Genomic DNA, 13,517 nt, shown 5'->3' on the forward strand with positions numbered 1-13,517 from the left:
CAGGAAGCCCCAGGGTGCATCTGACTGTACCTGCAACACTATCTGATTTTATACAAGCACATTCAGTGCCGTAGTGGGGAAAAAAAAACTCACCGAGAGCAGATCCTAAACTAAACAATAAATAAATAAATAAACTAAATATATTGCTTGTTTTGAGAGATGAACCTGATCAGCTGCACTCAGGAGACTTGCGCTTCATGAACAAGTTGTCCTCTTGCTGACACAGACATGACTTCTGAAAATCTGAATCTGAAGCGTGGAATTGGTTTCAGAAAAAAACTGATATCCTTTTATGTGCATAGTGAAGAAGAAGGATCTCGAGCTCACAATCTGTTTAAAGTAAAAAAGCATGTCTTCCGACACCTACACCGTTCAAGCATTAATGTAATATTAAATAAAAATGTGAAAGTAAAATCAAACCCTCGATCATTTGTACAACATGTATCATGAAACATCCGACATCAAATTACGCAATGGTTTGTGGGTGAAAATTAGTCATTTGCTGGGTCATTTGTGATGAAAGCCAAAGAATGATAACATGATAACTGACTTGACAGATGAGGTTAGATGAAAGACAAAAATCCTATGCCATGAGGACAAGCCTTTCCTACAATAGCACCGAGTAAGGAGGAACGATAAACACAGGGAGAAAGAGTGGGAGGGAAAGAGGGAGTGAGAGAGAGAGAGAGGAGTGCAATACTCACCTCAAAGCCAAGTCTGTCCTTCTCCTTCCAAAAGCAGAAATGGGTGACCTTCTTATCCCAGAATTCATCTGGCTTCACTACACACACCAAGGACACTTCAGCTGGGATCACATTCTACACACACACACACACACACACACACACACACACACACACACACACACACAGATTTAGTTTAAAAAAAAAAAAAACAAACACCCTTACAGTAATCCTTACAGATTAACAGCCGTTAAATTTCTAATTAAAGCTATTACACTGATAAGCACATGAACACCTCTACGATGAGCTCCAAACTCATTCAGCGATAAATGTAGGAATTTGGTTCATAACAGGATGTAGAGTGACGTGAAGCTGCATTATAACCTGCTTTTTAACAGCACACAGGAAAGTTAATGCTGACTATACTGCAGTGAGCTGACTGAAAGAAGTATCAGTACATGAAAACAGTATTTATTTATTTAGTCATTTGTTTGCTTGTTTATTTAATTATGGAGACTTGGGAGCACAATGAAACAAAAGTGTCCGGGCTTTACCGCTTACAGAAAGAAAACAAAGTGAAAAACATTGGTTTGAAAAGAAGTGGCTGGCGACTTTGATGAAGCGCTAATTAGTGTTCAACCCTTGATTTGAAGCTGTTGTATGACAGAGAACGTGTCTTTCGTGTTCCACGCATCTTCAGTCAAGCAGAATTCCTCCAGGACAAAATTTGCGCCGTTTGGTTTGACAGCTGATTTTCAGGTTGGGATGAAAGAGTGTAAAGTCTTTGAGTAAAGCATAGATTTTGGCACGTCTGTGATCTCCACTCGTCCTGGCACGTCAGCTCATCAATCATACCTTCATGAGTGACTGAGCTTAATAGAGCTTCAAACTGTGCCGGTCAATTTGTCAATTTCTGAAAGTTCGTCGTTTCTTGCTTTCTTTTTTTTTTTACATGAAAGTGATCTTTTTTCTTTCCCCTCATGAAGCGAACTGTGTCACCAAATGAGAAGCAGACGTGGAGAAGTCTGTTTTCAGCCAGATCCCCTCAGGCACAAGGAGAAGGCCAATTTTGGGCAGAAAGATGCTTTGACACCATTATTCAGTGCTGACTGTGGAAATATGGGAGAGATCTGCCAAGCTGAATATACTCAAGCGTCTCTGAGAAATCCAGGTCAAGGGCTAGGAGATCAGCCTAGTGCAACACAAAGCAGGAGAAGAGCAGATATGTCTCTGTGGGAAAGGCTTAATGCTTCCTTCTATCCAAGAATGCTTCTCGGTCAGATCACACTCCGACCCCGTTCGGTTTATAATTCTATTTTGTTTTAAGCAGATTTAAAATGTTCAATGGAGTCTTAAGTGGATGGTGGCTGACTGTTTAAATGAAGAAAAAGAGGAGAAAGGAAGACAGCACACGATGCCACTAGCAAGTACTCATCAGTAAACAAAAGATTTGCACAATTGGGGCACAGCCTGCGTTCCAGTTGCATCTCTAAACAAAAACCCTCAATAGACATTTTAAAAATCTAAAAATTTAAAAGACTAGTAATCGAAACAGACCTTCCAGTAAGTTTTTTTTTTTTATTCAAACACTAAATATAATAGGAACAATATTACACAATATACAAGTATGTGCTGTGATGCATAACAGTTTTCAACAAGTGACACATGGTGCTATACTTTCTACACTATATACAGTGACCCTGAACCACATGAAGTCACCCTAATTTCTGAGAACGTACACAAGCAACATGAAAGATGACCAGTGTATAAATCAGCCTTAAGCATGCAAATCTTCCAGTGATTCGGCTCAGACACCGGGATGTATTTATTACCACTGACTCAAATATAGTTGTATACATAAGTGTATGTGATCGCATCAGAAAACGCATCACTTCTCACACGAAGTAGATCAGTTTGCATTTCAAGTGGGAGATTTCTTCATATACGATACAGGAGAGCATTAAGCTGTTATCAGGATCACTCCAGATCCTGACAGAGGCCCCCAACACACAGAATGGTACCAAAAGGTGTAAATGGGTTTTACATTCTCAGAGAGGATCAGCAAGGAAGATTCTGAAAATATATTCTCCTAAAGAAGAGGCACATGCATGAGCCAACAGGCTGACTGAAGTAGGTCAGATCACACGGGGTTTTATTAAAATACTTCTCTACACTTGTTGGTCTCACTCACACACACACACACACACACACACACACACACCAAAGTGTGGTTCATGTTACAAATAATCTGTGAACCATTTCAAAGCTAATGTGATAATGGTTATATTAACGGTTATATATTGAATACAAGTGTAAGAGGAAGACATCATCTGGCTCTACACAAGTAACAGATTAAAACCTTTTCATCATTGAGGGCTGATTATATAGCAGACAAAAGTAAAGGAAATCTTAGCACACGTAGGCGGGAAACAATTCGGTCTACAACACAATCGGCTACTTCCTGCCAAAAACTATTAGCTGATAACGTTGGAAACAGGCTTCCTCTGATATAGTGACTATAGTGTACAAGTGTGTCGCTGTGTATAAGCTGTACAGTGTGTGTAAGTGTGAACATGCTCATCTCTTCTTACCTGCAGCATCAGAACCACCGTCTTCACCACGTTCCACTGAGACCTCCGGCCGTCCACGATGACGGTGAAACCGCGTGCTTTACACTTATCACTGCAAACACGCACAGCACGACAGAGACTGAGAGCAATACATGGACGCAGTGATATAGGGTGATATACAATAAAGAGATGAGACAGATAGAACACACATCTATGGCACATGAGTATGTACAAAGATGTAAAGGAAAGCAACAAACTGTAACCTCAGCTTTAAAAATAAAGCTTGCGCCATGTGAGCGCTGAGCTGTAGAAGTGTGAATGCTATTTTCCAGCCCGGTTGTGATCCTGAAATCTGATCCCTAGCCCTCTTGAGAACAGCTCTCTGGGGCTCTTGGTGACCAAACCACAGCACGATCTACATCAGGTGTGGAAGCTAACAGTGCTCGAGTCTGCAGACGAGGAATAGGTTGGATTTAATTACGTTACTGCTTTATGTTCCTGCTTTTGTGATTCTGGAAAAACAGTGATTATAGTTCTAGACTGATGGAGGACTTGTGCTCTGTAATTTTACTTCTGAAATGGTTCGAGGTGTGAGGAAAAGACAAAAGGTCTTGTGATGGTCTAAAAGGCTTCCGAGATGCAAGCATTCCTACAAGGTGACATGCAGTGCATCTAAAAAGTGTCTTTGAATTTGGAGTGTCAGTGCCACAGGAAAATAATCTGAAAAACAGCAAACTGAATCTAGAGCTTGCCATTTTACAGTCAAGAACCTAAAGAATCGAGTTTGGAATTGTGCAAATCAAATCAAAAGGAATACTTCAACCTGATAAAGATTTATAATTGATTATAAGTGCCACCCCCAAAAAAATCTGGGTGCAGACTTGAGCATTAAAATTATGGTATTTATCATCAACAAAAAGAGCAAAGAAATGAGTTGTTTATTTTTTAGCCTCATTTTTTTTCTTTAACTTTATATAAAATAGAAGTCACTAGAAGTGTCTCACTGCCATAACAGAAGACGGACAGAAATAGGAAATATGAAGCAAAATGACAGAACAGAGACACAAACAGACATATAGAGGATTACAGAAGAATTAAGAAACGAATGAATGAACCGAAAGGTAAGCGACTCTCAAAAGCTCCACACAATGATGTACAATTAAGAGAGAGTGGGAATCAGCTATAACCTTCCACATCATGTCTCAGTCCTACACACACTAAAAAGACACTCATTTGTTTGGCAGGAAGGTGATATTCTGCACACAGTGCCCTCAGAGTGACTCAAATATCCCAAAAATACACGCCAAATCTGAAACGGCGACGCTCGTCAGACTGCAGCACGGCTCAGCTGGCATTTAAATGGCACTCTGGATCAGTCTGGAGGGCTGTGTTCAGGCGCCAGACTCATTAAATCACTTATAGAATATCAGCAGAGAGCAATCTGAGAGGGCCGGGTGTGGGAACCCTACATGTGACACGTTTAATAATTAACAGTAAGCTCAAGAGGGTCAAATTAAGGATTGAAATTTGACTTCCACAAAGCCAAGAGCAAAGCATTTACATGAATTGTAGAATGTTTAAGCGGCTTAGGCTTCAAATCTTTCCCGTTTTCTCGTATAGGTTTGCTGGGAAATAACCTTGTGTTCACACCGGCAGTGTGCACATCACATAGGTATCAGTTTCTATAGTAACAGCTCATTTCACAGGGACTGATACAGCAGACGTTCAACATAATCCAAGAATAATAAATAACAAATGTTTAAAGCATTACAGCATAATCCTCTCCTGTGCTTTTAATCTCAGTCCATCCTAAACACCCAAGTTCTATAAGATTCTGCATGTTCGGTCTTTGCAGGCGAGGCCACCACCGTCATGTAACCGAGGACAAGACACTAAGCTGTAAAGGCTTTTCTAAAGTTATAGCATTTGAAAGAGTTCAATTTGCCAGACATCGCTCTCTTCAGCAGCCAGTGCACGGATAAGTGAGTTGAACATTTAACCATTTTCTTCATCACACCAGTGAGTTCACGCCCTACAAAACTCTCAGCCAACTTCATCTACAAATGTAAACAGTTTGTTATCGTTGTTGTAGTTCTCAAATGGTCACTTAGGTTAAGAATTTTAACCAATTTTGATGTTCACGTCTAAGTTTTAATGGTGTTAAAAAATCCAGTAGGTATAAATGATGTAAGGATATATAAGAGTATTTATGACTATTTCATAATGTGAGACACACAAAAAAAAAAACTCTGAAAGATATTGGCCCAGCCTGCTGAAGATGAATGCCAGGGGCAGTGTTTACAACACAAGTAGGTAGTCATGTCTCTGGAAATTGAGTCATCAGTGTTCCAACGTGCAGTGAGCCAGAGTCCTTACCAGTGCCCTAACTCTTGTAGACAATATACTGATTCATGACCAAGGAAGCTAGAGTGCTGATTGAGATGCACCCTCTGTCTTATAGCACACAGCATCAGCATAAAACCCAGCATGCTGTAGATATAAGGTTGGCGTGTGCTGACCTGGGGATGCTGAGCAGGTAGTCCAGTGTGGAGCTGAGCTCCTCCATGCTCGTCTGCTCCGTGCACAGCGGGATGGTCAGGATTAGGCCGCTACGTCTGTCTTTACCTCCTGAAGAGAACGGAAAAAAATCAAGAGCGCTCAATAACCAAATCAGGACCAGGATGTTGTTCAATACAAACATTTTACAAATCGGATCCATAAAGCAGATGTGCAAGACATCACAATTTCTCTAAACCTAAAATAATGAATTTAGCATAATCCTATAAGAATTAGGGATTCTTGGCTGGACTACAGGCACCAAGTTTATATTAATGCACTCATTCAAATCCAATGTTTCACTTAACAAAGGAAAAAGCCTAATTATTGGTATAATGAAACTCATGTGTTTATTATTTCTGCACAGAGACTTCAGTGTCAAAGCTGTATAATAGGCAGAGGTAAAGCTGCTTCTTTATGCTTCTCACAACTGGATATTAACAGGACATTTCTGTGTAATTAGCTTCAAAAAAAGAGAAAATTTGAGAGGAAAGTTTGACTGTTAACGAGTATCAAAAGTGAGAGCTAACAGGTCTCATTGACATACTGCAATATTAACAGTAACTTTAAACAGATTAAAAGTATAACATGCATTCTTGTTGGTAAACTGCGCGCGGACGCAAGGCACGCGGGCAGAAGCAAGAGTGCTGTAATTGATTCAATATCTGGTGTTAGATTAAATAAAGCACTCACGAACTCTAAGTGCTTAAACAGTGAATTCATTTTCCCCTCTGTACTCAGAGCTTCACTGGAAAAAAACACCAAGACCGCTACATAAAATACATAAATATAAGGGAAATCTCCAGTCTTTCAACATCACTGTATCCTAAGACATCACAGACGCACACAGGCTTGACTGTAAACCTGACAATCACATCACATTAGAGGTTTAAACTGTCATTCACTTCTTAGCTCCACATATTCAATCAGCTTATACTCCAATAGATTCCTAAGCAAGACAAAAGTTGTTTCCAGATGTCACTGTGGAAGAGAAAAGATAGTTCGAAATGCCCAGAGTTGCAAAACAGCACGAACCAAAACGCACAGTTCAAAAAAACATTTGTAGAGACTATGATCATTGTAAATGCAGTGCTGAAAAGATGCAGCTCAGCTATTCTACTAACATGAAACTTAATGATTGTTAATCACCAACAAGAGAACACACTTAGCACTCCTTTGTTAAAAGATTCCAGTAGTGTAACTGTAGTTTAAACAAAGTACTTTATCCATATCATATTCACACAATTATCCCCTTCCTTTGCACTCAGGTGGCCTGCGAGATGATAACGGGATGCAGTTCACATTTTAGAAGCTTGGCGTTGACTCAGATACACTTGTACCAAAGGACAAAAGACCCGAATAAAGTGTTAATGAAGAGGAAGTGGGTTAAACTGAAGCTCATTAGAACTAAAAAATTACAGTAAATCATAGCGGCTGTCTGAAATACCGCAGCCAACACCGCTAAGCTATTTATTATACAGCCCAAAGTGTGCAGACCCCTGAGCATCATGCCCATGTGTAAACAACAACGAGCAAACAACAGCACGGTGTGAAAAATTTGCTCTGATAAAGTCAAGCTTTCGCTCCTGACCACCCAGCAAATCATAAACACTTTTTTTTTTTATTTTAAAACCACTGCATACTTTTTCAAACCCATTTACAGCTACATTTAACATCTACGACACAAGTTCCTGTTAACACTTATGTTATAGCATCTAAGATAATAAATCAATACAAAAGTCCAGCTTGTAACATTACTACGTAACCTCCTCAGTCCTGAAGACTTTCGTGCTTCAGAAAACCTAAAGCTTTATCTCGTTCTGTTCCAAAAGCGCTGACACTGGAGTCTCCTTGTATAAATGATGAACAAACATCTCCTCATATCAACATTTAAATTAGTCTGAGATTATGTGGTGTTAACGTTGTCAGGTCTGTGTGAATGTTGTTACTATAGAAACAATAACGTGTTACAAGAAGCACATTAATACATGCATTAGATAGAACGGTCTTCATGAGTTACCTGACAAAAACGCCAGTTTCTTCTTCAGCACGGTCAAAATGGTGGAGGCCTCCATGCTGGAACGACTCGCTCCTCAAATCAAACAGCTGCAGGAGACAGAATTTAAAGTCATCACATTAATGTCCAGAAGCGTCAGTGCAACTTAACTAAATAGATTTTTTTCTTTCTAAAGTTATACTTCATATCTGACCGCAGTGAGAGCCAAGTGAAAATGGTGGCGAGCTAAAAGAGTAAACAAATCCGCATCATCGTGTCGGTATCAGCGATCTCACCGCTTCTCATTTCATGTCATTTTATGATGTTTCACCACATATTTAAAAAATGGCATCTTTGTAATCGGCGTGTTGCAAGTTGTTCCGATCTGCACTCGGACCACATTCTCACGTACCACTTGGTCATGTTGACGCTCATGATCAAGTACCCAAATAAAATAACAGCAGGAACATTAGGGGCTGAACTGAAAACCAATGGAAACAGCGGTCTTTGTGTTTCCTGGTGTCAAAGTATCTGATACACTTTGCAGTGGAAATGTGTCTAAATGTGTTATTGGCACACAGAAATTCAACAAAATATCATTTATGGTTGGAAAATTGGATGGGGTTCTTTCATAAATGCTCGAGAAGATGCCGTTGTGCACAGAAACTAGGAACAATGATATGAGGCACTAATAATAGTGTAAAACACTGAGACACAGAGATCAAGGTGATCTTGAATTTAAGGTCTCACTCACCTTCAAAGGATGGCACTATTATACAGGAACGAACACATTTGAAGTGAACAGTCATCGTTATGACATGCATCTTAAGCATTTTGCCCTCCCAGCTAAAAATCCTTCATCGGCTGTGCAAGTAACGTGCTTTTAAATCTGTAGAGTCATGGAATGAGGTGCTTTGCTTACACAGCTGAAAAGATGTTATGTACCAAACTGCCTCCATGTTTTTTGTTTTTTTTTTTAAATCTGTTTAATAACACATGACTCTTCTCGATGCTTGCACGTGCCACGTCTCACCTCAAAAATGGCCTGGAACAGTTCAGATCATTCTCTCACAGGTTTCCTTCATGGCTCATGTCCTGTAGGAAGAAGAGAAAAACAAGCCACGGTTGAGAATAACAAACTTGAGCCATCTCTGATCACGTTTTTATAAGGATGAGAGATGGCAGAGAGAAACAATCTTTCCTGTGCGCCTGAGCTTGGTGCTCTTGCCATTGGTGTGCACTGTAATCGCTGGCTAACTGTTTGATGAACTGCTGAGAGTGAAATCCTAATAAACATCCGATCAGGTGCCAGAAGTGCATTTTCATTAGTAATGAGAGAGTCGAGAGATTCAGCTGAACTGGAGTGATACATGGCTTTGGTAAAAATGAATGTAGCACAGAACAAATGGATGCAAGGCAAAGTGCCAGGTCTTTGAAGAGGGGTAAATAATTAATTTAGAAAACAGAGTAAGGATACAGAAAACGATCAAAGGTTTTGCATCTCCATGCACTCTGTTGGTTAATGATGGAAGTCTCAAACAGCTCATTAACCAGCGCTTATGAGACAGAATCACTGGAAAGGGGACTCCATAGGCAAACCGCCCAGCAGAAAGCATTATTCTTCTCATGAATGAGGTATGAGCGATCGGGTTCAGCAGCGTTACTGAGATTTTAAATGCTTCAGTGTCACTGCGGTGTTGACAAAAAATAATAAATCTTCTGAGGTCAGAAAATGATAATGATAAAGACCAAAAGCACATCTTCAATTTCATGTCTAGTCTCTTAACTGATGACCCACCTGTACTGGCACCAACACACACACCCACACACACACTCACATACACACACACAAAATCACTATATATTTGAGCTCTGCTGTAACTGTACTAACAAAAACAATATCATGAATGTAGCATACAAACATTACAAATGTCTCACAGTCAAGTCAAGAAGCTTTTATTGTTTTTTCAACCATATATAGCTGTTGCAGTACACAGTGAAATAAGACCACATTTCTCCAGGACCATGATGCTACATAGAACAACACAGAGCTAAGGAAATAAGGAAAATATACCGATACCGCCTCCCCCCACTCATCAATATCAGTAAACATACTGACACTTACTATAATGAGTGGTTGTCCTTCGGCTGTTCCCTGTTCAGGGTCGCCACCGCAGATCAGATTATCAACATATTTGATTAGGCACAGCATTTACACAGGATTTCCTTCCTGATGCAACACTACTATTTTATCTATTTGGGACTGGCACTGAGATTTAACCCCTCAGGAATTGGGTTGGTTCCCTGACAACAGTGGTGAGAGCACACTTACTATATTTACTATAACCTAATTAATATAAATCAATTAAAGGAAAACCTTCCCACGGTGACAATAAACAGCACATAACTGCTACCAGGGTCATTCTTTATTGCATTAGTGAGCTGATTTAAGATTTCGTTTTCATTAGCTGACTACATTAGTAACTCTTCATTGTGTCACAATGCCTCACTGGCACTGACTGCTGGCTAATGGTCAAGAACAACATGTTGGGTAAGTTGAGTCATTTCAACTGACCTACTATCGTCTATAGTCTTTTTTTGTCTGAATGAACTTGCAATGCTGAGTTTAAAAGGTTCTCTGAAGATGCTACAGCTCCTGGTTTGTAACCTTCTTCACACTATCAGGTATAAGCTATCGCTAGAAGGGCCTATAGTGAACAATGGACAGGTATTACATGTAACATTTGTAACTATCAAGTTTATGTAGTCTTTTCCTGTTGATTAGTATGATGACGTGTGCCAGATTTACATCATGTTGAATCGCATATCGGCATCTGAGCATTTTTTTCCATGCACAAAAAAAAGTGCTCATTATCTGAATGACACTTGATAGCAGCATTGTCAAAACTAAGGGTCTTTGGGGTTTTGTTTTTTTTTCCTTCAATTCCTTCAATTATTGAAAACACAAACACGGTCTATGAGCCATAATTATGAAACGTTACAGGACGTCAATATCCAGACAAACCACTCTTAAATTTACATGATACATGATACACATTATTCGAGTCATTTTTACATCCCTGACATGATGCATTAACACGGTTCAGCAAGAATCTTTCCATGTCCAAAAAAAATAATAACTGCTGCTGTGTCTGAAATTACCTACTTGGTACCAACAGTAACCAGCTTTTCCTGTTAGAGATAGTGCTTGATTTTGAAACCCCCCTCGGGTTTGCTTATTTAAGACACAGCCCATGACGACAATCACAACAACAGCAGAGAAGGGTAATGTTTAGGTTTGGACGTAACCATCTACTGGATGTCGATTAGAAATCTTCCGAATGTATATAAAACGCGAAGGAGTGTGTGAACATCAACAATGTTTCTGCACACACAAACCATGGACCTGGGACTATAACATGACCACTACGTAGGAGAAGAATCTAAAACAACACTAGACACAGACTTCAGTGAAAGGCTTGAGATGGCAGAAAAGTAATAAAACCCACCAAAACGTGCACTTAGTACTTCAACAACATTGTATAATAACAACATTGAACATGTTTCCTTTCATTTTGCACAATGTTCAACCGAATCAAAGTAAACAGAATAGAGAAATGTGTTTATCTCCAATTTGGACTATGCAACTGATAAAAACATGCAATAAATACTATTACAAACAGACAAATATACAATTATTGTCATTAGTAAGTCAACTATGTCAGGGACTCAAAATAAAAAGCTGTTGTTTTTTTTGTGGTGACATTTTACCTTTTATATTTATATTAGTTTATTATTAGTAATATATTAGTATTCTTATATTATTAGTATAATATTAATATTAGTTTATTATTAGTAATATTAGTATAATATTAATATTAGTTTTTTATAAAGTTGTTTTTTGTGGTGACTTTTACCTTTTATATTAATATTACTTTATTATTAGTAATATTAGTATTATATTAGTATAATATTAATATTAGTTTATTATAAAGTTGTTGTTTTTTGTGGTGACATTTAACCTTTTATATTAGTTTATTATTAGTAATATATTAGTATTCTTATATTAGTATAATATTAAGATTAGTTTATCATAAGGTGGTTGTTTTTTGTGGTGCCATTTTTACCTTTTATATTTATATTAGTTTGACAGACTTTATGTATGATTGATTTTATTTTAATCCATGCACCTTCGTGGCCTTTATACAACACTACAGTGCAGTAAATGCGCACTATGTTTACATACTGTTTAGTGCGTTAGTGTGCGGTGTTTTAAACCGACACCTCGACTCCTATGCGCTCACATTTTAACAAGTACGCCACGGCTACATCCGGGTACTTTCTCCCATACACAGTTCGGATTGGGAACGCCGCCTGGAATAACCGTTAAAAGTGTTTGGGGCGCGTGCACTCGATTTGAACATTAAAAAAAAAACGGTCAAAACGTAAATCTTTAACGGTATATATGTTTATGTGTGTGCGCGCGCGCGCGTGTGGACAAAACCTGCGCAGTCGCGTACAACAGTATATACGCAGACAAACGGCTGCGCTTGTTAGCATTCTGTATGTAGCCTTAACATCCGTGAGAAGCTGAATGAAATAGCCCTTAGCTGCGTTAGCTTAGCATCCGTTAACGTTAAATGACTCCAGCACTAACGGCTTTTTTTTTTTTTTTTTTTAAAGACGCATTATAACACTTACCTGTTATAACGCAATGTATTCGCATTTTACACCGTGTTCTCACTCACACATTACCTTCTCCTTGGCCTCAGGCGCTGATGTCGTACACAGATAGGACCAGAGAACTGTTTATTATAAAATGACCACACAGCTGCTAAAAACCTTAGCCACTGTGTTTTGTGGAAAAGGGGCGGGGCGTAGCACGCAAACCCACGCCTATCAAACACGCCGACCAATAGGATCCATTAGAAGTGATGGGCGGAGCTATGCTTTAGTTCGACCCAAGGCATATTTACAGAATGGTTCGTCATTTAAAGAAAATAAAAATAATCCAAGAATTTATAAAGTTTCTTTTCTCCATATATCACTGATGTAAAGTGTTCATACTTATTACACGTTGGTTTTATTTCTATATATACAGATGTATAATATACAGATGAAAAAGAATAATAATATTATATATTATTATATATTAGAAATATATATGTAAATATTAAATATTAAAAATTAGAAATATATGTATATATATATTATATATTAGAATAATAATATTATTTCTATTAATAATATTTTAAACTTTGGAAATAAAAGTATCTAATCTAACAATTATGACACTATGTTGCTATTATTATTATTATTATTATCATCATCATCATTTTATAATATATTATTATTATCAGCTTGTGTTTATATATAATATATTTTAAACAGAACAGTATTTTTATAGGTAAAAAGCGTATACAAGTAAATGTAATAAAAACAAAAATAAACATTTATAAAATACCATTATAACAAGAAATAGTCATTTAGATCTGTGATCTACTTAAAATATTCACTTTTTTAGCCTTAAATTTTTCAGTGTCATAGAAAGAGGCACAACCACTTTTGCACTATATGGCCAAAAGTACTGTAAATATATGAGAACTTTCACAGAAACCTAGCGACACAAACCTGTTCCAGCATGACAATGCCCCTGTGCTCAAAGCAAGCTCCATTAAGACATGGTTTGAAAGTTAAAGGTTGGAGTGCTAG

At 38.2% G+C, this 13,517-nt stretch overlaps 1 protein-coding gene across 1 annotated transcript in view; it reads right to left on the reverse strand.

Annotated features, from left to right (window-relative positions):
• The window catches only part of sestd1 (SEC14 and spectrin domains 1), a 44,798-nt gene extending 32,087 nt beyond the window's left edge, over positions 1–12,711 (reverse strand). The window contains exons 1-6 of the mRNA XM_027162607.2: positions 12,561–12,711; positions 8,839–8,900; positions 7,830–7,915; positions 5,773–5,881; positions 3,275–3,365; positions 705–818 (exon numbers count right to left, since the gene is read on the reverse strand). Of these exons, the coding sequence (XP_027018408.1) occupies positions 705–818; positions 3,275–3,365; positions 5,773–5,881; positions 7,830–7,884 (369 nt within the window). The 5' untranslated portion in view covers positions 7,885–7,915; positions 8,839–8,900; positions 12,561–12,711. The remainder of the gene's footprint in view (positions 1–704; positions 819–3,274; positions 3,366–5,772; positions 5,882–7,829; positions 7,916–8,838; positions 8,901–12,560) is intronic.
• Positions 12,712–13,517: the final 806 nt, after the last annotated feature.

This window comes from Tachysurus fulvidraco, chromosome 6 (genome assembly GCF_022655615.1).
Source record: "Tachysurus fulvidraco isolate hzauxx_2018 chromosome 6, HZAU_PFXX_2.0, whole genome shotgun sequence".
In the NCBI taxonomy this organism is placed as follows: domain Eukaryota; kingdom Metazoa; phylum Chordata; class Actinopteri; order Siluriformes; family Bagridae; genus Tachysurus; species Tachysurus fulvidraco.